The sequence below is a fragment of the Microtus oregoni genome, unplaced genomic scaffold (genome assembly GCF_018167655.1).
Source record: "Microtus oregoni isolate MIOR12 unplaced genomic scaffold, Mior012 000008F_ref0000371, whole genome shotgun sequence".
NCBI lineage: Eukaryota > Metazoa > Chordata > Mammalia > Rodentia > Cricetidae > Microtus > Microtus oregoni.
In genome coordinates, this window is record NW_024543067.1 from 43,413,148 (window position 1) to 43,437,021 (window position 23,874).

General features: G+C 42.0%; 1 protein-coding gene across 3 annotated transcripts in view; it reads left to right on the forward strand.

Moving 5' to 3' along the window:
• The window catches only part of Ncapd3 (non-SMC condensin II complex subunit D3), an 83,675-nt gene that overhangs the window by 26,473 nt on the left and 33,328 nt on the right, over window positions 1–23,874 (forward strand). For 2 of the 3 annotated variants that reach the window (XM_041657036.1, XM_041657039.1), the window contains 7 exons: window positions 3,824–3,897; window positions 4,709–4,843; window positions 7,358–7,578; window positions 17,048–17,239; window positions 17,554–17,651; window positions 17,761–17,876; window positions 22,221–22,328. In XM_041657036.1, coding sequence (XP_041512970.1) covers window positions 3,824–3,897; window positions 4,709–4,843; window positions 7,358–7,578; window positions 17,048–17,239; window positions 17,554–17,651; window positions 17,761–17,876; window positions 22,221–22,328 — 944 coding nt within the window. The remainder of the gene's footprint in view (window positions 1–3,823; window positions 3,898–4,708; window positions 4,844–7,357; window positions 7,579–17,047; window positions 17,240–17,553; window positions 17,652–17,760; window positions 17,877–22,220; window positions 22,329–23,874) is intronic. The other variant, XM_041657038.1, reaches the window with a different exon arrangement.

The following is a 23,874-nucleotide window of genomic DNA, read 5'->3' on the forward strand; positions in this document are numbered from 1 at the left end:
TCATATAGACACTGAAAATTGAAACAGGGTTCCTGAAAGAGCAGCGAGTGCTCTTAACCATCTCTTCAGCCATAAACCAGTAAGTTTTGAAAAATGAATGAACAGGAAAGGGAGAAGAAATGGGAAATGAAAAGCAAAACAAAATCTCAACTATTCAAAGTGTGGAAAGGGAGCAAGTAGGGGAAAGTTAGAAAGTGAAATTCATAAGTATGTTTTTAAAGAAAAGGAGGAAGGTATAGAGTGGATAAATGATAAGGATCAGAAGGAAAAGTCCCAACATCAAAAATAATAGAGAGCTGGGATGTTGCTTAGCAGGTAAAAACACTACCCAAGTTCAGTCCTCAGAACCCATATTTTTAAAAAAGCTATGTGCAGTGTTTGTGTGTAACCCCAACATTCCTAAAACAAAGTTCAAGATGGACACAGGAGACTCGCCCAGAGTCCCATGGCCCAGCTAGCCTGGTATGCAACCGCAGCAGAAATGAGATATCCCGCTTCACCCGGATAGAAGCCTTCAGAACACTGTATCCCCAGCGATGGGAAGCTGCTGCAGCCCCTCACCTGTTTATCGCCCACGTTAAATGTGGACTTTCAAGGGGGCACCCAAGAACCAATGCCCAGCTGGGCTCAGTTTTTAGTCTGTCACTGGGCATGAGTCAAACAAATCTTTCGTGCAAAATCTATTTCCTCTAAACCTTCTTGAGTTATTAATTGGGTCAAACTCTTAAAAGTCAACAACTGCTTAGTAAGAAAATGAGATTTACTGATGTATAGTGCAGATCATGGGAGAGAGACCCCAGTGCAAAGTAATCAGTGGGGACATAGATTTACATAGTGGTAGTTGTTTCCTTTTACTCTAGCCCCACACTGGAATGCCAAAATGTTGTTGGTTGTGTTTATTACTCTGACTCTTTGCTCTTTTGGGGCCCCAACACCTAGCTTCCAAATAAATCACTCATGTAGACTTATTCTTACTTATAAATGCTCAGCCTTAGCTTGGCTTGTTTCTTGCCAGCTTTCCTTAACTTAAATTACTCCCCCCACCATCTTTACATTTTAAACAAATGTTCCAGGGCATAAAAAAATGTAACACACCTTAAAGTAATATTCTATAGCTGTAATGCCTGCCAGAAAGCTACCATGTTTCCTGCCATGATGATAATAGACTAACCTCTGAAGCTGTGAGCAAGCCCCCAATTCTCTTATAAGAGTCATTTTGGTCATGGCATCTCTTTAACAGCTATGGAATAGTGACTGTGGTGGTTTGAATGTAATTGGCCCCAATATGCTCATAGGGAATGGTAGTAGTAGGAGGTGTGGTTTTGTTGGAGTGGGTATAGCCTTGTTAGAGGAAGTGTGCCATGGTAGGGATGGGCTTTGAGGTCTCATTTATGCTCAAGCCACGCGTAGAGTTTTAGACCACTTTACTGCCTACAGCATCAAGATGTAGAACCCTCAGCTCCTCTCCAGCACCATGTCCCACCCAATTAAATGTTTTCCTTTCTAAGAGTTGCTGTGGTCATGGTGTCTCATCCCAGCCATAGACACCCTAAGATACTGACTAAGACATTTCCTAAACTCATTCCAATAATTTTTGCTTGTTTTGCTTTATTTGTGGGATTCGTGGGATTTTCTGTATAGAAGGCTAAATCTCCTACAAATAGAGATAATTTACTTGTTCCTTTCCACCCAGATTCTTGTTATTTATTTTTCTCACCTAATTGCTATAGCTTGACTCTCTAGTACAATGTTGACTAGAGATGGAAAGTCTTGACTTGTTATTTGTCTTTTATTGGGCAGAGCTTTGGTATTCACTTGAGTATGAGATCAGCTGTGGGCTTTTGCAGGATAGCGAATGTCTTTGGGAGGAAGTTTCCTTTTGTTCCAAATTTGCTGAATGTTTTTATCCTCAATATTGCAAATGTTTTTCTTTATATATTAAGGTGACTGTGTAGTTTTCCTCTTTCTTCTGAAGCTATGGTATTTTTACTCATTGATATTTCACGTTAGAATCAATATTGAATTCCTGAGATAAACAGAAGACATAATTCAATCTTTTTTAAATCTTGTTTAGTTCAACTTGCTAGTATTTTGCTGAAAATTTTGGGACTGTAGTCTTAAAAGTACTATTCTGTTGAGGTGTCTGTGGTTTTGCTGTCAGTTATAATAGTGTGGTATTATGGGGGGAAGTATTTTTTTCTCTTCTACCTTTTGATCATTAGTGAAGGATTTTCACTCATTTGTGTGTCATTTGGTGGAATTCCTACTAAAACCATCAGGTCTTTCACCTTTGTGTATATGGTGTGAGATTCTTTTATGACGCTGAGTTTGTTAGAGATGTCATTGTTTTCTTTCTTTTGTTAACTCATCTTTAAACGTCAGTCTTCTAAACACTTGTTCATGTCACCAATTCGTTAGCATAAAATTGTTCCTGTATCCCTTTGTGCTCCTTTTTTCTTCTGTAAAACTGATAGGAATATCATAATGTTGAACAGCTCATTTTAACAATTTGAATACTATTGTCTTTGTCAGTCTAGCTAAAACTTGCTAAGCTTGCTAATTTTGTGGGTACTTTCAAAATGTTACTTGGGCTTCATTGAATTTTCTCTGTTCTCATGCCCTGTTCTTGAGATGCCACCTTATATCTCTAAGCAGTTTCCATCTTTGACTTGGGGACCCCTTCCATAAGTCTTTGATATGAAAACCATGTTCATATTATTATCAAGGTATCATTTATTCTCCATACCTTGATCTTCTCACAAGAGTAAATTGACATTTCCCAGAGCTCCCATAATGTGTGGTTATAACACGTGACAGTCCAGCAGACTTACTAGGCCAAGTGTCAGAGTGTACACACAGGTGAAACAGAGCCATTCTTATATTGTAGAAAGAATAGCTGCTTTTGAACAAGTTATGTATAGTGCATGTCTTTTATTTCATTTATTTAAAAGCTTTATTGTAATTGTGTATCTGTGTGTAATGGAGTAGATAGGCTACAGCATGGTGCACATGTGGAGGTCAAAGGTCAACTTGGGAGAGATATTTCTCTCCTTCCTTTACATGGGCTTTAGGGATTTCAACGAGGTTGTCAGGTTTGCATGACAAGTCTCTGTGCCCACAGAGGCCTCTTCCCAGCTCCTCTCACTTCTTTAATGTATTATTGAGTTTTCTGAAAACATTCTGTTTAGGTTTATAATTTATACCAAAGACATAATCTAAACTCATTTAAGTGCTTGGTAATTCCAGAGCCTTTCTAGTACAAAATTGAACGTTGACACATATTACCTCATCTGATATTTACAATGTCTCTGGGTTTTGATGAGTCTTACCAAGCAAAACAAAAGTAGTAAGCAATTCATTCAGAGTTGAAGAGGTCTGCTGGAGCCACGGCCCAGTAATTTCACAGTGCTGCTCTTCAGGAGGTCATCCCCAGTTCAGTTCCCAGCACCCCTCGGACGACCTGCAGCTGCTTTTGATTCTGGTTCCCAGGGTTCTGATGCCATCTTCTGACCTCCACAAGCACCCCCTACACACACAATATTTATGTATTATTACATAAATAAGAATTAAAATGAATTTTTAAAAATTCATTTAGTGGTAGGAGCCAGGATTTAATATCAAATTCCTAGATATTCTTAAGTTAATGCTTTTTACAGTGAATGCCTGATTATTCAGATTTTCTTTTTCAAGACTTTTTGATAGTCTCCTTTCTTAAAACTTAGAATAACTAGTGAGTCTCTAGCCAATCCTGTCTACTTGTGTTGTGACACCTTAGGCGTGCCTGCTCTTTTCTCAAGACTGTATTCTCTGGTGTCATCAACAGAGAGATGCTTCATGGAAATGCTGAGAAAAAGGATCGGGGACGAAAAGATCAACGTCAGGAAGTCTGCACTCCAGGTGGGCTTTCCTCCTTAAACACACTTTACACCCAAAAACTCAGAATACCATACTCATTGCGTATTGCTTAACTCGCTTTTCATACTTTACCTTGGTTCTGCCATTTATAAACTATAGAAGAACTACAAGAATTTGCTGATTTTTAAGCTTTCAAATTTACTTGGTGGCTTTTGAAGACATACAGCTGTTGTGGAGTGTGTATACTTACCTATAGAGGCAGGGATCTGAACTGAAGCAAGTTTTTTGGCCAGTCTGATCTACATAGTGAGTTTCAGCTCAGAGCAGGGCTACACAACAATATAAAAAAAGCCCAGCTTTTTATGTGTATTTCTTTGAACTAAGAGACCATAGATGAATCTCAGTAAGTTTGTGAAATTGGTTGTAAAGTTGTAATGTTCAGTTTTCTCTAGAGAGAGTCCTTACTTTCTTCCTTCCTTTTTTTTGTTTTGTTTTGTTTTTTGTTGATTTTGGTTTTCAGTTTTTTTATTTGGTTGGTTTTGGGTGTTTTTAGTTGTTTTGTTTTTTTCAGGATAGGGTTTCTCTGTGTAACCCTGGCTGTACTGGAACTTGCTCTGTAGGTTAGGCTAGCCTCAAAATCAGAAATCCACCTGCCTCTGCCTCCCAAGTACAGGTATTAAATGCGTGTGCCACCACTACCCAAGAGAGTCCTTTCAAAAGGTAGACTGCTATAGGGAAATTGGGTTGAGCCATAATCTCTAAAATATTAATAACTACAAACTTGAAGTGTTTCTTTGCGTGTGTTTACTTTTTCTGTGTGTCCCATAGTCACCACTCCTGCTGTACCTTCCAGGTGTTAGTGAATATTCTGAAACACTGTGACATCTCGCTCATGGAGGAGGACCTGTTCATCCTGCAAGAGCATTGTCGAGACCCTGCCTTATCTGTGCGGAAGCAAGCCTTACAGTCCCTTACAGAACTTGTTATGGTGAGAAGTATCATGCTGAGTATAAATGCTTAGTGCCTTGCATCAAAAGCAGCTGTGAGCTGGCTTTAATGGTTCACACTTACAATTAACATTCATAAAAAAGGCAGGAGGAGTACTGTGAAGTTGAGAACATACTTATCTAAAGTATATTCTGATGATAGATAGATAGATAGATAGATGATAGATAGATGATAGATAGACAGAGATAGCTATAGATAGATAGATAGATAGATAGATAGATAGATAGGAGAGAGACAGAGAGAGAGAGAGAGAGAGAGAGAGAGAGAGAGAGGAGAGAGAGAGGGAGGGAGAGAGACAGAGAGAGATTTGAAGTTGGAGCCTTAGGGCTAGAGCATGTACTTTGTATATATAAAGTGCCTGAGTTTAGTCGCCAACAACAAAAGCGGGCAGAAGTAACTCTACATAATAATTACCTGTTGCTAAATGTTAAATAACAATTTAGAAATTCAGCTGTGCCCACCTGAGGACTAAATACCAACCACCGGGGAATAACAAGTGTCTTTGGCAGATGACTTTCTTTTTTAATTGAACTAAGAACTCATGCTAAACAATGTTGTGTCACTTCCTGATTTTATCTTAAATCTCTACTAGAAAAAGAAACTAAAATTTTTTAAATTGATTCTAATTTTTATTTATGTGTGTGTTCTCATGTCTGTGTCAGTGTATGTAAATGTGTGTGCAGGTGCCCACAGGGGTCAAGGGCCAAAGTACATTGTGAGACCAGATGAGTGCTGGGAATTGAACACTAGTCCTCTGGAAGAGCAGCCAGTGCTCTTAACCACTGATCCATCTCTATTACTTTTTGTTGCTGTGATAAAACTCCATAGCTAAAGCAACTTAAGGAAGAGAGAGCTTCTTTTTGCTTATGGTCCCAGAGGGCAAGAGTCCACTGTGGCAGGGAGGCACAGCAACAAGTAGCTGGAATTGTGACGATCAGGAAGCTGAGAGAGCACATCTTGACGAAGAGCAAACTGGAAGTGGGGTGTAACTGAAGGTTTCTCTCCCATGTGCCAGTTCCCAAATAACCAGGCTGAGGCTTAATATTAATTGCAAACTGTTTGACCTATTAACTCAGGCTTATTATTAACTAACTCTTGCAACTTAAATTAATCCATTTCTATTATTCTACATTTTACCAAGAGGCTTGTGGCTTAATACCTCACATCTTGCTTCCCCAGCAACTGCCCCTTTTCTCTCTGTATTTCTGTTTGGATTTCCTGCCAGGCTCTATTCTCCCTGGCTATTAACCAAATCAGCTTCTTTATTAACTAATGGTAATAAAAGGTATTCATAGCATACAGAGGGGCATCCCACATCAGTGGGGCAAGACTGTAAACCCTCAAGTCTGAAAGCCTACCCTGACCAGTGACATATGTTCTCCAGCAAGACTGTACCCTCCCCACTGTAACCTCTCCAGGCAGCTCCAGCAACTGGAGGGGAAGTGTTCAAATGCCTGAGCCTGAGGGACGTTGCTCGCTCTAATCACCTATACCATCTCTTGAGCCCCAGAAACAGAAACTTCAAAGTCATATTGGTTGATTAAATTCAGGCCTAGATTAACTTTTTGTCAATTAAGATTTGTAGCCAGGAGGTGGTGATGCACGCATGCCTTTAATCCCAGCACTCTGGAGGCAGAGGCAGGCATGCTAATCTTGAGTTCGAGACCAGCCTGGTCTACAGAACAAGTTCCAGAACAGCCAGGGCTACACAGAGAAATCCTGTGTCAGGGAGAAAAAAAAAAAGATATGTAGATATTACCAGAAGAGCATATTCATTAATATGATATATAATTTATTTCTCTCAATTGACTATTGAAGAATTTTTAAAGGATTATTATTTTTATCAGAGAAGGCATTAAAGAACACATACTTTTAGGATTTGTTTTTACTGCTTAAGTGTATGTGTGTGTGTATGCATCTATGAGTATGGGCTTGTAGTGCCCATGGAGAACTGAGCAGGCACAGACAAGTTGTGAGCTGCCTGGCCTGCTGCTGGGAATCCAGCTCAGGTCCTCTAGAAGAGCAACAAGTGCAGTTAACTGCGGAGCCAGCTTTCCATCCCCAGCAGTACATATTTTGGCTTTTTCTGCCAGCACATTGTCCTTGGAGTAAATATTTGTTGTTCCTGAATAACCAAAATAATATTGATCACTAATAATAAAATAATGGCTTTAATTTATTAGTTTAAATTTAATATGTATTGATTTATCATAAGGGGGAGGTTGCAGATTCTCAGGATATCTGAATGTTGATTTCTTTTTCTTTATGTTTTATTTGCAGTTAAGTACAATTACTTATTTGTTTGCTTGGGTGTAGTGTCAAGTATTATACCCAGGACTTTGAGCACACAAAAAATGCCCTCTAACATTAAAGTGTAGCCCTACCCCTGTAGATGTGATTATATTTAGTGTGTCTGCTGAAATGTTGTTTGCAACTTCATTGGCTTGTACCTAGACCTGTGTTAGATCTTCTGCTACAATGTTTTCAACCTTAGGCCCAGCCTACTTGTGTGCCAGTCCAGAAAGCCTGGTTGATGGGAGTCATCCCAGTGGTGATGGACTGTGAAAGCACGGTGCAAGAAAAGGCCTTGGAATGCCTGGACCAGCTTCTGTTGCAGAATCTTAAGCATCACAAGAAATTTCACAGTGAGGACAGAAGCCAAGTGCTTGCTTGGGCACTTCTTGCTCTCCTTACTACGGAAAGCCAGGGCCTCAGGTACGTTAACTGTATCATTCAGTTTCTCATAGAAGGCCATGTGCTGCTCTTTGTTGTACTGTGTTTTAAAGAGTTTATTTTATGTGTATAAAAGGTGTGTGTGTGAGAGAGGGGAGGGAGGGAGAGACAGAGAGAGAGACAGAGAGACAGACGGTCAGTACTTGAGGAGCCAGAGGTGGCATTGGATTCCCTGGAACTAGAAACTATAGAGTTGTGTATGCTTTTTGAGCCATTGTGTGGCAAGTCCTTTTAACTACCTGAGTTTTCTTTCTGGCCCTCATATGGTGTTTTAATAATAATTTTTCCGTTGACATCTAAAGATCAGTCGTCTAGATTCTTAGTGTATGTATGTGAAGACCCTTTTTTCTTGCTCCTCGTCAGATCTCAGCACTTCTGTGGTAAGTGTTTTGGTGGTGCCGGGACCACTGTGCTCCCTCCCGACTCCTTTCCAGTTTCAGACTGGCTCTGTTCAGTGCAGAACACAGGGTGGCACTGGAGCATCAACATCCCACTGCCTGCTGTTAGGGGGGGGGCTACAGCTTTTCTTGTTTTTTGTTTGGTTTTGTTTTCTGGTTTTTTTTGAAACAGGTTCTGTAACTCCCTCTATAAACCAGACTGTCCTCAGACTCCCAAGGACTGAGATTAATGTCCTCCACACCCAGCCTACATTTTCATTCATAAAAGCTAAATCTTATACGTTTTAATGAGCTAGTGGGTTAGACAACTCTGTGCTTTTGTTTCTGTTTGATCACATTGAGAATGGTGGATCTGCGGTGGTACCTTGACTACAGTGATCTTATGATCGGTTTGTATTTAGATGATAGGACGGCTTTTTTCTTTTCTTTACATCTGCTTGTCACACAAGAGACAGACTTTTCCATGTAGTTATGCAACAGAAAGTAATCGATTGCCTTAAACTTCTGCCCTATAGCCTTTGCAGAGAACTTCTTTCTGGACCTGAGCTTCCTCATTTTCAAGAGCAGATAATGGGTTACTTGATATCTTTCTTCATCCCTTTGGTATTAAAACTTTACCACTAAAAATTCATTCATGTGGTCAGCGCTTTCTCGGTCCCACCTACGCTTTTGTTGATGATCCTTTGGGGCGAGGCTCACTCAGCAGCACAGCCTTCTTACTGCTTTCTCACTCTTGTTTCGGCCTTAGTTTCTTCTCCTGTTGCTGTGATAAAATACCCGGACAAACGTGACTTTAGGAGGAAAGGGTTTGTCTCGGCTTCCTGTCCCATGTTATGGTCTGCCAAGATGGCGAAGTCACGGCAACAGGAGCTTGAGGGGGCTGCTCACATTGTGTCCACAGTAAAGTAGCAGAGAGCAGCAGAGGTCTGTGCAGAGCTCTGTCCCCACTGAATGACAGTCAGTGAATGCAATCTAGATGATTCCTCACAGACATTCTCAGATGTTAACCTTAGTCTAATTCCCTCATAGGTGATTCTAGATAGTTATCCCCTAGTCTTAGGTGTCCAGAGTTGCTCGATTTGAAATAATAGACTCCTTCTCAAGATGACTTTTTTAAAATTTAGTTACTTTTTAACTTAACTAAACATTGAGCTCATTGGTATTTCATGTTTTCCTATTATAATGTATATCAACATGATATCCCCTAAACATCCTGTGATATCCATTCTCTAAAACTTGATAGGACGTGACTACCCTTTAAATGCCTGTTTTTCAAGTACAAATACTTGTAGTTATGAGTATTTATAGCTTCATTTCAGTCCCATTTCTTTATGTTTTTAAACACACAGCTATCTGATTTCAAAATGAATAAAAATAACTGCCAAAAAGGAGGCTGCTATTGCTCAGCTCAGCCTTCAGTCTACCACATCAGCCACCCAGCCTAGATGCATTAAATAGGTGTCACAGCCTTCTCTGTGTCACCACAGTGAGAGACTATCACTGCTGTGCCAACAACTTTAGTCAGCTGGACACAAACTAGCGTTATCTGAAAGAGGAAACCTTAATTGAGAAAATGTCTCCATGAGATCCAGCTGTAAGGCATTGTCCTAATTAGTGGATTGATAGGCGAGGGTCCAGTCTATTCTGGGTGGTGCTGTCTCTACGCTGGTGGTGGTCGTCCTGGGTTCTATTAGAGGACTGAGCAAGACAATAAACAGCACCCCTCCAGGTTCCTGCCATTTCAGTTCCTGTCCCGATTCCCTTTGATGATGAACAGCAATATGGAAGTGTAAACCAAATAAACCCTTTCCTCCCCAACTTGCGTTTTGGTCATGGTGTTTCATTACAGCAATTGAATTTTATTTTAAAAAATTGCTTTTATTTAAAAAAAAAGGGGGAGAGTACAGTCCTAGATTTTTTTTCCAGAAATGTTAAATGTAAAGTTTTAGTGGAGGTGGTCTCTAGTGTTTGCTAGGTGTTGTGTGACAGCATAGCACAGTCCGGGTGGCCTAAACAGTGGATATTTACTTCTCTCAGTTCTGGAGACTGCTGAGTCCCAGGAAAGGTTCTTGCAGCTCTGCTTTCTCCTAGGCCTCTCCTTGGCCTGCAGACAGCCCTGTCTTGCTATGCTCCCAGAGTCTTTTCTGGAATCTGTAATGGTCCAGTCTCATCTTGTAAAGACACCTATCACATTTGACTAAGGTGTGTGCTAGTGGCCTCCTCTGATTTTTATCAGTTCTTTTATAGGCACTAGCTGCAAATGCACTCACATTCTGAGATTACAGGTGTTGGGCCTTGAAGATAGAGATTTTAGAGGGGCACAGATCAGCCTTTTACACACTTCTAAAGGGAAACCATTGCATCTTCTTTTCAACCCTGAGCCTAAGGAGCTGCAGGGTGATTCTGTGTTAAAATGATTGCCAGCAGCTGCTGTGGCTGCATGTTTTTCTTTTAAAGCTCACGTTGAGATGAACTGACATATATGATGAGTATCATGAGGTGGGGTCCTGTAAGAAGGGCTGGGCAGCCAGGGCTGTGCCTCTTTCAGGACTGGGCTATCTCGTTCCACCTTTGTGCATTTGTGCTGTGTGAGCACCCTTGCTTTCCATGGAGGATGCAGCATGTAAGGCACTAACTACCGTGGAGCAGAGAATGCCTTCAGCATACACGAAACCTGCAGCCTTCACCTTAGACTTCTGAGCTTTCAGAACTGTGAAAACAGAGTCTGTTCTTCAATTACACATCCCCAGGTGTTGCTATAGTAACTCAGAAGCCAGACTAAGACGACACCATAGAAAACATACAAAGGACAGATTGAAAACTGTAACCCAGACGAGGGATGATCCACCGGTATTTACTAATGATTCTTTCCCAGGAGATGAGTCCTAACAGAAAACAGATGAGGTAAAAAGCAATTCACAAAAGTTGAAGTGGAGACAAATAGACAAGAGATACTGAATCTGATGTTAAACTTCTCTAACAGTCAACAGAGTTAAAAATAACACAAGTTTCAGTTGGTTAAAATGTGAGGCTTGACAGTCCCTACTGTAACCAAGTGTTCCTGAGAATTTGAGAAAGTGGCAGTTTTGCATGCTTGGGGAGTGCATAAATTGTCAAAACCTGCTTAGAAGACAACCCAACAATGTATATTTCAAGCAAAAGGAAAGCTTGTTGTTTTTTATCCCAGAGCTGTGTCCTCCCTTCCTCTCTGGCATCCCAGCCTACCCAGGCAGGGTCTCTTCTGTCTGGTCTGCTTGTAGTCCACTCCTGACCTTTCTACATGCTTGACCTTTTCAGAAAGCATCAGAAAATGCCCGCTTATTGTATCCCTCGATGGTTGCTTCATCTTTGTCTCTTAAGTTTTCCACCATGTGCATGCTGGGTCTTGACAGTCCCACTCTGCTCCCCACACAATCTGTCCTGCATACAGGTACCTCTGCGGACAGCAGGTTCTCTCTATGAGATATCCACCTTGTTTGATCTTATTTGTCCTTAGATTTTCCTTTACTTATCTCTGGCAGTCTTCCTTGTATTGTCCCCCAATGTATTAGGGTTCCCTAGAGTAAAAGACTTAGAGAATATATATATATGTATGTATGTATGTATGTATACACATACACACACACACAGTTGTAATTTTAAAAATGACACCAGGAACAGAAGTCACGCCATGAAAGAAGGCTCACATAGGAGGTTTATTGGAAGAGGAAAGAGAAGGGGACAGAGGGATGCAGAGACTGGTCCCTGGGGACAAAAATGGCAGTCAAGAAACAGACAGGAGGTGGGCAGACCCACATTTTAAAAGAAAATGTAGCAAATGTGCATGGGAGATGCTCTTAGTGACTGCAGCTGAGGACATCCTGTCAGGATCCTAAGAGCAAGGCAGTACATATGCCTGAATACTAATACACACAGAGGGGATTTATTAAAATAACTAACAGGTTGTGGTCTAGCTGGTCCAGCAATGGTTGTCTACCAATGGAAGGTCCAAAAATCCAGTAGTTGTTCTATCCACGAGGCTGAATTGTTAGGGTTACTACTGCTGTGATGAAACGCCTTGACCAAAAATAATTCGGAGATGAGAAGGTTTATTTCGCCCCCAGCTCTGTATAACAGTCCATCATCCAAAGCAGTGAGGGCGGGAACTCAAGCAGGGAAGGTGGCAGGAGCTGATGCAGAAGCCATGGAAGAGTGCTGCTTACTGGCTTGCTCCTATGGCTTGCTCAACCTGCTTTCTTTTAAACCCAAGGACCACCAGCCCAAGGATAGCACCACCCACAATGGGCTGGGCACCTCCCCCACTAATCACTAATTAAGAAAGTGCCTTACAGCTGGCTGTTATAGAGGCTTTTTTTTTTTTCGATTGCAGTTTCCTCTTTCAGATAACTCTAACCTGTATCAAGTTGACATAATACTAGCCAGAATAATGGATGTCTCAGCTGATCCTCGGTATGTGCTGGGATCCCGAAAAAGTAGACCCTAATTCCATTGAATGAAACGGGCTTGCTAGCGAAAGAGCAGAAGTCAAAGAGAGCAGTTGTCCTTTTTCCGTGGCCTTTCTGTGGGCGGCCAGCAGAGGGTGTGGCCCACATTAACGGTGGGTCTTCCTGCCTCGCTTCAAAGATACGGATTGGAAGGGGGTCTCCCCACTTCAGACGATTCAGGCCCTCAGGTGCCCAGCTGCTTGGGTTTGAGTTAACTCTAGGTGTAGCCAAATTGATAACTAAGAGTGGCCATCACAACTGGCCTGAGTTGCTGCATTTCCTAAGTCTGTGGGCATGTTTATGTCTGAAATTGAGGCTTACCCAATGCTTCTTTAGCTTCACAGCATCCTCTAAGTATTGTTCTCATGCTCAGATAGAGCAGACCTATCTGAATCTAGGTTTATGTAGAGGTCAGAGGTTAAAGGCAGATGACTACTGAGGGTGAGTGAAAGATGAGGGATATTTAGTGAAGACGCTTGCGGAAGGTTACAGGAAGAACTGAACTTTATAAAGGAGGGAGGGATAAGTGAGTGCTGGGGCTTTCTCTTCCCTCTTCCCCTTATAAGGCAGCCATCGGGTTTACCCCAAAGTGAGGAGGAGTGTAGAAAGGAGGCCTAAGTGTGCGGTCATGTGGGCTGCTGTGAAGACAAGGGCTAGGGCAGTGGTAGAGCTTTTAGTCACAACATTAAGAGGTTTCTTGGCATTTTCACTTTTATTCTTTCATAATTATAGGGTTGAAGTTCCAGAAGCAATATGACGATACTGGAACAGATTGCACACAGAAGCAGATACAAGAACCCCATTTCTATTTGAGCCAGACTCATGAGGTTTACAAAGGGATGCAGCAGTCACTCGCCCCATTTACTTTGTTTGGGAAGAGCTGTTTGTGAAAAGAATACTATTACTTATACTGATATAAATGGGTTTGGTGGTTCTAGTTTTTTGTTGCTTTGTTTTTTTTTTTCAGCAATAGGGATTGAAGTATCCTAGATGACTTTATGTATGCTAGACAAGTGCTCTGCCACTTAGCTGTGTCCTCAGCCTTTCTTATTTGCTTTTTATCTTGAGATAGCATCTTGCTAAATTGCACAAGCTGGCCTTCATCTAATTCTATAGCCCAGGATGTCGATGAATCTGCAATCCTCCTGTCTCGTCCTTCTGACTAACTAGGATTCCAAGCTTGTACTACCAGGTCCAGGTCCAACGTATTATTAATTTTTAACTAGTAAACATTTAAATTTCTAACGTGGTGGTAGTGATGTGTATGTGTGTTTGTGCGATGCACACGCGCATCTCCATCCATCCTACATACACAAAAGTTCTTTGGGGATGATGACTAATTTTAAAGGATTTAAAGGATCTCTGCATAGGGTGTAGCTCAGTGGTAGGAGTACTTCCCAAGTACACACAAGGCCCACTAAAAATGTGTGTGTGGATATATATATGTAAGTGGGTAAGTAAATTTGAAGAAGTCTTGCACTGAAAATATAAGAGAGCCACTGATCTGGAGAGTCAGTCTGAAAAGCAAAACGTATTATTAGAGGGCCTGGGAGATGGCTGGCTGAGTGGTGTCACTGTCAACACAAATATGAGGATGTGAGTGTGAATCCCCAGCCTTCATAGCAGCAGATAACTGTTAATGCGGTGCTGGGGACAGAGCGAGGAGATGTAGCTGGAGCCCTGGAGCTCGTTGGCTAGGAAACCTGGGTGCTCAGTGAACTCCAGGTTCCGTGCAGGAAAGGTGGAGGAAGCTGGAGAGATGGCTCAGTGGTAAAGTGCAGAGTCAGGATTCTGGCCTTGAGTTTGGATCCACAGCACACACATAAAAGGCTAGGCTTGGTAATCCCATTTCTGAGAGAGGCAGAGACAGAATTCCAGCTTGCTGGCCAGATAGTACTACAACCAAATTGATAAACTCCAGCCTTAGTAAGCGACCCTGTTTTAAATAAATAAAATGGAAGAAGACTCCTGACATAGACCTGTGGCCTACATATACACATACCCACAAGTACACACACAAACGTGTGCATTCTTAACATATAAATCAAAACAAGTCAGATGGATAGTGTTGGGGGAAGTCACCTCTGACGTCCACACATATGTATGTGCTTACACATGCTCTGGGCACATCACCCACAGACATGCACACCCATGCTCATACATACCTATATACATACCCCCAGAAAGCACTACTAAGAACAATAAGGCTGATGGAATCAAGAGTTTTATAAACAGTAATATACAAGATTTATGTTAAGATCTTTAGTCAACAGAGAACAAGTGCTTTTTAACATACCTGACCTTTGAATTGACTTTATTCTTAAGGTTTATTTTTTTTTAATTATATGTGTATCTGTATATTTTTCTAGGGTATGTGCACTTCAGTGCAAGTGTCTACAGAAGCCAGCAGGGAGCAAGCTGGGGTCACAGTTGGCAGTAAGCCACTCAACCTGGCTGCTGGGACCCAAACCCTGTTCCTCTGCAAGAGCCATATGGGTTATTCGCCATGGGGCCGTCTCACCGGCTCCCCAACCTGGCTCTTGAAAGCAAGCAAGGAACAGAAGCACAGCCAGGGGAGAAAACAGCCCTGGGTGCATGAGGTTGTGTGTACTGCACTAGCACCTCAGTACACTGGTGGCTGGTGTGACTGTAGGGGGCCTGGGACACAAAGTAAATGCAGCATGCCAAGAAGCTTGGCCTTACATTAAAAGCAGAATATCAAGGAGGAAGTTGCTGATGAACTCATATAAAGGGAGAAGATAGGCATTTACATTTTAGGACCTACAGAGAATAGATTTATATTTGAAGACCATGGGGATCAAGCTATAGGTTGAAAACACAAACGTGTGTGTTGGGTTCCCAGCTGCCCAGCAAGCTTAGACCTGAAATAACCACACAGAAACTGTATTAATTAAATCACTGCTTGGCCCATTAGCTCTAGTTTCTTATTGGCTAACTCTTACATTAATTTAACCCATTTCTATTAATCTGTGTATTGCCATATGGCAGTGGCTTACCAGCAAAGTTTTGGCATGTCTGACTCAGGCTGCAGCTCCATAGCGTCTCTCTGACTCTGCCTTCTTCTTCCCAGCATTCCGTTTAGTTTTTTTCTGCCTAGCTCTGTTCCCCTATAGCTCTGCTATAGGCCCAAAACAATTTCTTTATTCATTTACCAATAAAAGCAACACATAGACAGAAGGACCTCCCATACCACCTGTATAAAGGTGACTTAAGTCATAGGTAACAAGGATAGAATAAGGTGGAGGTAATGGAGTTGGAGGAAGGAAGCGTCTCAGAGCTGCTTAACAAGTGTTGGGGTGGAGAGTAGAACGACGTAGAAGAGGAGGTCCAGTGAGTTCAGTTAACAAACATTTTGACTACTTTATTTTCAATGCCCTGCTCTCGGTGCTCAAAAGTTGCAGGACTTGACATCTCACTCTCTTTAGGTTACTCTTAATCTGATGGAAATTTCACAGAGCAAAGTCCGTTTTTGTAGGAAGTGTGTTACAAGGGCACAGAGGAAGGATATAATCACATTTTGTTATTATTTCTTCTCTTCCTGGTTCCCTCCCTCCATCCTTTCCCTTCATCCTTTTTTTTTTTTTTTTGGCAGGAGATCAGATCCAGTGTCTTGTACATGTCACCCCTCCAGCTCCGGGAGCCATGTTTTTGTCTTCTTTCAAATGTATACTATGGCATTGTCTCATGGGTCATAGCATCTCCTTCCATGCTATGGAAAGAAAATAAAAGTGATTTAAAACAAGAGTGAAGGGCACTGTGCAGGGAAAGCATCAGTTGGTAGTGCACTTACCCCACAAATTTGGAGACCTGCATTTTCGATTCCCAGGACCCGTTCTCCATTAAAAAAAAAAAAATGAGTGTGGAGGCACATATCCACAATGCCAGCACTGGGAAGGCAGCCGAGAGGATCCTTGAGGTTTGCTGGCCAGCTTGTGTAGTTGAACAGTGAGTTCCAGGTTCAGTGAGAGACCCTGACTCAAAAGATAAGGTGAAGAGTGATTGAGAAGGACACTCAGCACCAACCTCAAGAACGTGGACCTACCACATAACACACAAAAACAGTAACATGGATATTGTACATTGGAAGCTTTTTAAATTTTGTTCACGTATCACTAAGGTATAGCAAGTTCTAGCTCATTTGCTATGCCATGTTTAAATGCTATGATGTCCTTTCTCTCCAGTATCACATTAAAGAAAGAACAGTGTATCTATTCTTGTTGCTTTGTTCCTATCAATATGGACTTGCCTGTTATAGTAAGCTATTTGTGTGGAAATTTTGGGGGGAATGATTTTGCAATTTTCTCCTTTGTTGTAAATAGTATTTTGTGAGGGGGGAGATAAGGACAACTTATTCTGAAGGGAAAATTAAGACACCTTATTTGATATCAGATATGCAAAAGGCTGGGCTCACTGAGTGGATGTTTTATGTGCCAGAGAAATCCTGGAACTGCAGAAGTTGATCCCTTCCAGTGAGAGCTTGGTCGGAACACTTTGCTGTATTTATAGTTACATTTCTCCTTTTCCTTCTCTCTCTCTCTCTTTTTCTAGCCGCTATTTAAATAAGGCTTTTCATATTTGGTCCAAGAAAGATAAATTCTCATCCACTTTTATAAACAGTGTGATATCCCACACTGACACCGAGCACTCAGCACCAGCATGGATGCTGCTCTCCAAGATCACTTGCTCATCACCCAAGCTGGACTACACCAAAATAATGGAGTCATGGGAGAAATTCAGCAGGTTTGCATGCTTATAAAGTAGTCACTAGCAGACACCTATTGGCTGGAAACAAGCTCATGTCTTCAGGAAATGGTCTGCTATAATAGCTATTGCTTTAAATTCTGGCTTAAGAACAAGTTGAAAAATAAGAATCACATTTAAGCAGTTTATCTTTGTCAGAGTTCATTAAGCACCTTAATGCTTCCAGACTTCATAATTAAGCCATTTAACGACTTGACTTTTAATATCAATAATCCAGAATAAGTGGGGGCGAGGGTGGTAGTGGTGGTTTTGGCAGCATGCTATTTAATTTGGCACCTTCTCCTTTTCTTTAGTGAACAGTCTCCAAATCCAAACACCTTAGGTTATATGCTATGTGTCATTGGGCATATTGCAAAGCACCTTCCCAGGAGCACCCGGGACAAAATAGCTGGTGAGTCTAATGGAGATTGTCTTGAGACCTTGCTGTTTACTGCAGCTTTTTATGTATGTAATTCTGTGTATTTTGTAAGCAGTTAAATTTCAGGTTTTTCAATTTTTAGGTATTATCAAAGGCAAGTTGAATGGATTTCAGTGGTCTCTGGAGCTCATCAGTTCGTCTGTTGACACTTTGCAAGGGCTCTGCCGAGCGTCTGCAAAGACAGTGCTAGAAGAGCAGGTATGGCCACACACCCTCCTGTGCTTCCATCTCTGGCTCACACCCTCCTGTGCTTCCATCTCTGGCTCAAACGTGCTGCTCTGTCTGAAGTCTGAGAAGTGTTGTCTGTGAATAGAGGGCATGGGAGGTAGCTTTTGCCACCATTCAGCACCGTATGTCCAGCTGCTGTCTTTAAGGGTTGACGGCTGAAGACACACTCCACAAGCAAGTGTCTTTTAGTCGTGTGTGCCTCCTGAGTGATATTCATCTCCCTGGTGACAATTCTGCAAGGCTATCTTTTAGTAAGTGCTAGCCTGAATATCCCAAGAGCATCTGCGGCATTGTCTTTTACCTAATTGTAGAGTTCCACGCACAGCAGATGGTGTTTGATCCTTTGCTGTATCATATTCCTTTGGAATGCCTGTGCTATTATGTCACTCAAGGGTTTCCTGCTGGTATTGTGTCTCCAAAGTTGCCTAGTCAACTGATAATTTTTTATAAATATTTTATTAATTCTAGTAATTTTATATGAATAGTCAAAAATCTAAATGACTACTTTATGTAAAGCATTACTTTAACAACTGCTGGGAAATTCTCATATTAGGATTGTTTTTGAGTTTTATGTATTTACTGTGACTATGATAGCAAATGTGTGGAGGTCAGAAGACACCTTAGGAGTCAGTTCTGTCCTTCCACCAGGTGGATGCCAGGCTTGGCAGCGGGGGTCTTCACCCACCGCACCATCTCACAACTGAGGCATCTCACCGGCCGTATCAGTATTTTTTTTTTTTTAATTTTATGTACATTGGTGTTTTGCCTGCATGTATGTCTGTATGAGGGTGTCAGGTTTCCCAGAACAAGAGCCACAGACAGTTGCAAGCTGTCATAAGGGTGTTGGGAATTGAACCTAGAGCCTCTGGAAGAGTAGCCAGTACTGCCAATCACTGAACCATCTTTCCAGCCCCCCATTTTAATATTTCTAATAAATCATTTTATTATTGTCTTCTGCTTTCATCTTGAAGTATACTCTTTTTTTAGTTTTTAATTTTTCGTTTACCTATTATATTGTGTGTCTTTGAATGAGTGTGATGTGTGTTAGGGTACTCATGGAGGCCATCAGATTTGCATAGTATTGAACAGTAAGAAAACATGGTATAGCTGGTGCTGCGTTGTTTGGTGTAAAATCCTGGGAAAATTGGTGGCAGGTTTTAAGGATCGGTGGCACACACCCTGCTGATGGCAGAACTGGGATTGGAGGGAAGGTCAGTTTCTAGCTTCCTGGCATGCTAGAAAAAGTCATCTCTGCTGTGGGCTCTTCTTGTGAATGTCCAAGGTCATCAGACTGTTTAGTTACATTGTTATTAGAGCCTGGGAGAATACCTTGGATTTAGAAACAAACAGCTACAAGAACTTGAATTGTGGTAGTGTTACACCCAGTACAGGAAGGAGAGAGACAACACTTATTGGTTCTAAAGATTTTAATAAATCACCCCAGAAGCAAGTCACTGATCGATCAGGGCTGCAGGACAAGGACTTGGGAGCCTCGTTTCTCAGGACAGCTCCGCAGCAGGGGCAGAAGCAGGGTTCATAGGCACAAAAATCACAAGCATTTGCTGCCGAGTTACACTTACAGTTTTTACCAAGCAAGAATCAAATATTAGGGACTTTCCTTATGTGTTCCATCATTGTCAGCTGACACAAAATGGGAGCTTTTCAGCCCAGCCAACCAAATTCATTTGTTCTTTCTGTTGTTAGGAGGAGTATAAGTTTTAAAGAATTAAGGAACATAACAGACTGCTTCTATTGTCTAAGGAGGAGGTGGGTGAGCCATTGGAAAGTTCTCGGCTTCTCTTGGGCTTGGGAGCTTAAACTGTGCTTCATCCAATAGGTAAAATAGAGTCTGAAGTCAAAATGACAGTACTCAGGCCAAACTGCTTTTTCCTGCTCCCTTCAGTAGGAAAACGGCTTTTTTTTTTTTTTTTTTTTTTTTTTTTTATTTATTTTGGCCAGCATCTCCCGTGGCAGTCAGCAGTAGAATAAGACCTCGAGTTTTTTCTGGCCTGCTAGGGTACTTGAGTCACTATAAATACACTTGTCCTCGTCCTCTGTAAATAAGTGCTCTGTATTTTATTGAGAACAAGAAACGATTAGAGTAGACAGACAGTGCCTCTCTCAGCAGTGCTGCACACTTAGATGGCGATCTTGAACATGTTTGGTATCTGTAAGCTTGGTAAGAGTAGAACTTCTGTGGATGTCATTACACTCTTGATAAGAACTTGGACTATATCAGTGGGGAAAGTGTCTAGAATAAGAGGGCATTGGTCATGTCCTCCCTTTTGTCCTAGCTAAACTTAAGTCCTAGCCGTTTTCTGTAACTCAGTTTCAGAGACACCATTTTAGAAACAACTTGACAAATGGACTTTATACAGAAGACATTTAGATGAGGGGTTTGTGAAGCAAATGGTGTAGCATGTAAGAAGCTGTGAGAGACAAGCTGCCTAGCAGAATTCAGATGTGTGAAGACTTTAACATGAAACAATTAAATTTGTTTGGTGTACTCAGATGCCCAATATATACAAGTGTTTGGAAGTTATAAAGGAGCAAATTTCAGTCAACCGAAGAAAATCTTCTGAAGGTGCTCACAAGAAGTTGTGCCAAAACTGGACATTAGGTGTTGTGTAGCAAGGATCCCCAAACTGTCTGGCAGTGACAGTTTTCCCAGGCTCTGTGGTTCTGAGTAGTTACTTCAGCTCAGCCAGGTCCTTGTCTTAGGCTGTTTATACAAGTCAGCTGTTCTCTCTTCCTAGGGATCAAGGCCTGTTGATTTCAGGCTCTCTCTTGGCCAACAAGTGATGGTTAGGATGTCTAATCTATTAAGAGTCATAGGTGAGATGCGGTGGTGGTGCACACCTTTAATCCCAGCTCTCAGGAGACAAAGGAAGGTGGATCTCTGAGTTCAGGGACAGCCAGGGCTACACAGAGAAAGAGTAATAAACACCGTAGTTTTGAAAATTGCTAGACTAAGTCAGATTGTTTTTTTTGTGTTTGTGATTTTCTACTACTTGGCAAGTGCTGATGTGACACCATATTGTTCTAGCACCACGTGCACCAGGTGACTCCTAAGATAGTCTTTGAACGCACCTGACATACATGTGACAGGTAATGTCATTGCAATAGTTTCCCTAAGATAGAAGGATATGTCCTAATGTTCACTTCTGTGGAAACAGTTACACCTAAGTATTTTGGAATAGCCAATGAAGTACTAGAATTTGGGATTTTGAGAATGCTCTTAGGCACGGAAATGTGGTTATATGTTTTGAGTGGCAGTGACCCCTTGGAACTTTCTTTAGTCAATAAGAAACACTAAAAACCTGTACCTAAAATATTACAGAAGAGTAACAACTGCTGTGTGTGTGTCTGTCTGTCTGTCTGTCTATATCTATATCTTGGACCAGAAGAGGATGTTGGGTGTCTTCTTCTATCCCTGCATACCTATTCATTTCTGGGCAGGATCTTTCCCCTGAACTTGGGCCTTAACCTTCAGCTAGGCTGGAGAACAGCAAGCCCCAATGATCCTCTTGTCTCTGCCCACTTTGGGACAGGCATTTTTAGGGATGCCTGGCTTGCTATGTGCTGAAATCTGGAGTCAAGACCTCATGATTCTGGATCAAGCACTCTTTAAGTGCTTAGCCATCTCTCCAGATCCCTGATATCTGGAGTGTCTAGCTGTGTAGCCACACTGGCTTGGAGCTCTCCATTTGCCTACACCAAACTGGGACTCAGGATCTTCCCACCTCCCCCTCCCAAGTGCTAGGATTACCATACCTACCATCAGTCCTTATTTTATGTCGATTAAAAGTGAAGTACTAGCTGTAATAGCTACTTCTCTACCTGTGTGTGGTAGAATTGCCATTTTTCCTCTACTGTCAGAAGGCACTACTGTTTTTTGTTTTTTGTTTTTTTTTTTTGAGACAGGGTTTCTCTATGGTTTTGGAGCCTGTCCTGGAACTAGCTCTTGTAGACCAGGCTGGTCTCGAACTCACAGAGATCCGCCTGCCTCTGCCTCCCAAGTGCTGGGATTAAAGGCGTGCGCCACCACCGCCCGGCAGAAGGCACTACTGTTAAAGGTGGTTTATAGATGTGAGAACCAGATTTTATGTCTGCCTTTTGCCCTAGCTGGTTCCCATGACTAGGTTGCTGCAAGCTTTGCTGTGGTGTGGGACAAGCAATGGGAAAGGTGAAAGTCGTGGGTGTGGTGACTGGGGTCTTCCATGCCTTCCAAGAGCCTGGAGGTCCTGAGAACTGGGCTTGGGGAGTCATCTGAGCTATGTGAGCCCCCTCACAGCTAACCTGTGACTTGTGCAGGAACTGCTGAAGCAGGTGTGCAGGGATGTGCTCTCCACCTGCGAGCACCACCTCTCTGACGTCCTTCTGAAGGAAGATGGGGCAGGGCACATGAATGAAGACCTGGTGGTAAGCAGCTGCTTTTTCTTAGTCTTCCTACAGCAGGGTTTCTTCAAAGATGATTGTGAAGTGCGAGTTTCAGTTGCTATTGTTGGGGAAAAGCCTTTTGTAGCTTACTTTTTGGGGTTTTGTTTTTGTTTTTTGCATTACGTGTATGTTTGTGTATGTGTGCTTGGGGAAGGAAGGTACATGCATGTACATGCAGACACTGGAAACCAGAAGACATTATTAGATGCTATGGTGCTGGAGTCACAGGCATTTATGAGCTGCTAGGGACCAAACTCAGGTCCTCTGCAAGAGCAGCAAGTGCGCTTAACTGCTGACATATCTCCAGCGCCTGTTTGGCCTTTTGACTTTTAAAATAATTCTAACATGTCTTCTGGGCTATTTAAACATTAGAACATAGCCCTGTGGGAATACAGCTGAGCTTTGGTAATATGCAAAATAAAAGGGGAAATTTGACCACCCAGGACACAGATGCTCTTTGCTGAGCCAGTTATTTTGATGAACACTCCCTACTTTAAAAATAGTGTCAGCTTATGAGACCCCTGTGAGTCAGGACACATAATGCAGTTAGCACATCTGTTAACAGTGATTCTCATCTGGCATCTGACATTGTCTGACAGAGAAAAGAAGCCATAGTTTTGATGCCCTTCAGGATGGATTGTCATGTAATCAAACCTGGTTGGTTCTCTCCTCTGTTTAAATGAGAGGAGCACCTCCTCTCTGTATTCAGCTCCTGCTCTGCCAGCTCAGCTCTTGTAGTTAGTGATTATAGACCAGGGCTAGAGCTGAAAGAGAAGACTGCTTTGCCAGCAGCTCCATGCGTGCACATTCAGTGATAGGCATTAGCATTGTGGGACTCTGGAAGCTGTCTGTGGACTTTGGAGGACTTGGATTTTATCAAGTGTCAGTCACGACCCACACCAATATTACAAAACAAAACACTGTATCTTTGTTCAAGTTTTTTTAAAAAACTCAATTGCATGTACTATTAGGTTAAGGAGTTTTTTTGGATTTTTTTTCTTCAAGACAAGGTTTCTCTGTGTAGCTTTGGAGCTGTCCTGAAACTCGCTCTGTAGACCAGGCTGGCCTCAAACTCACAGGCATCTGCCTGCCTCTGCTTTCCAAGTGTGCCACCACCACCCAGCCAAGTAATTGGTTTTGTTTAGTTGAGACAAGATCTTGCTATGTTGCTTGGGCTGACCTTAAACTTCTGGACCCAAGTGACCCTGCCACCACACCCCGTCCCCAGTAACTAAGATTGTAGGCATGATGCAGGTACAGCTGTTTCTAGCTCTAAAACAAGCTGTCACCTGACATTTGACTTCAATAATGCTCATTTATCATCCGGGTAAAGAAAGACGATATTATTTATTAAAACAGGATGTCACTAGAAAACATAAATAGTGGTAGCTGGCTATGAGGAAGTAGGACTTTGTGTGTATTCTGAGCAGGAAACACTAACCTGGAGGACAGATTGGAATTATGTTTTACAGTATAGAGTGAGCTTACATGCATCTAAAAACAAATTTAGTTTGAAGTGCTAGGGATC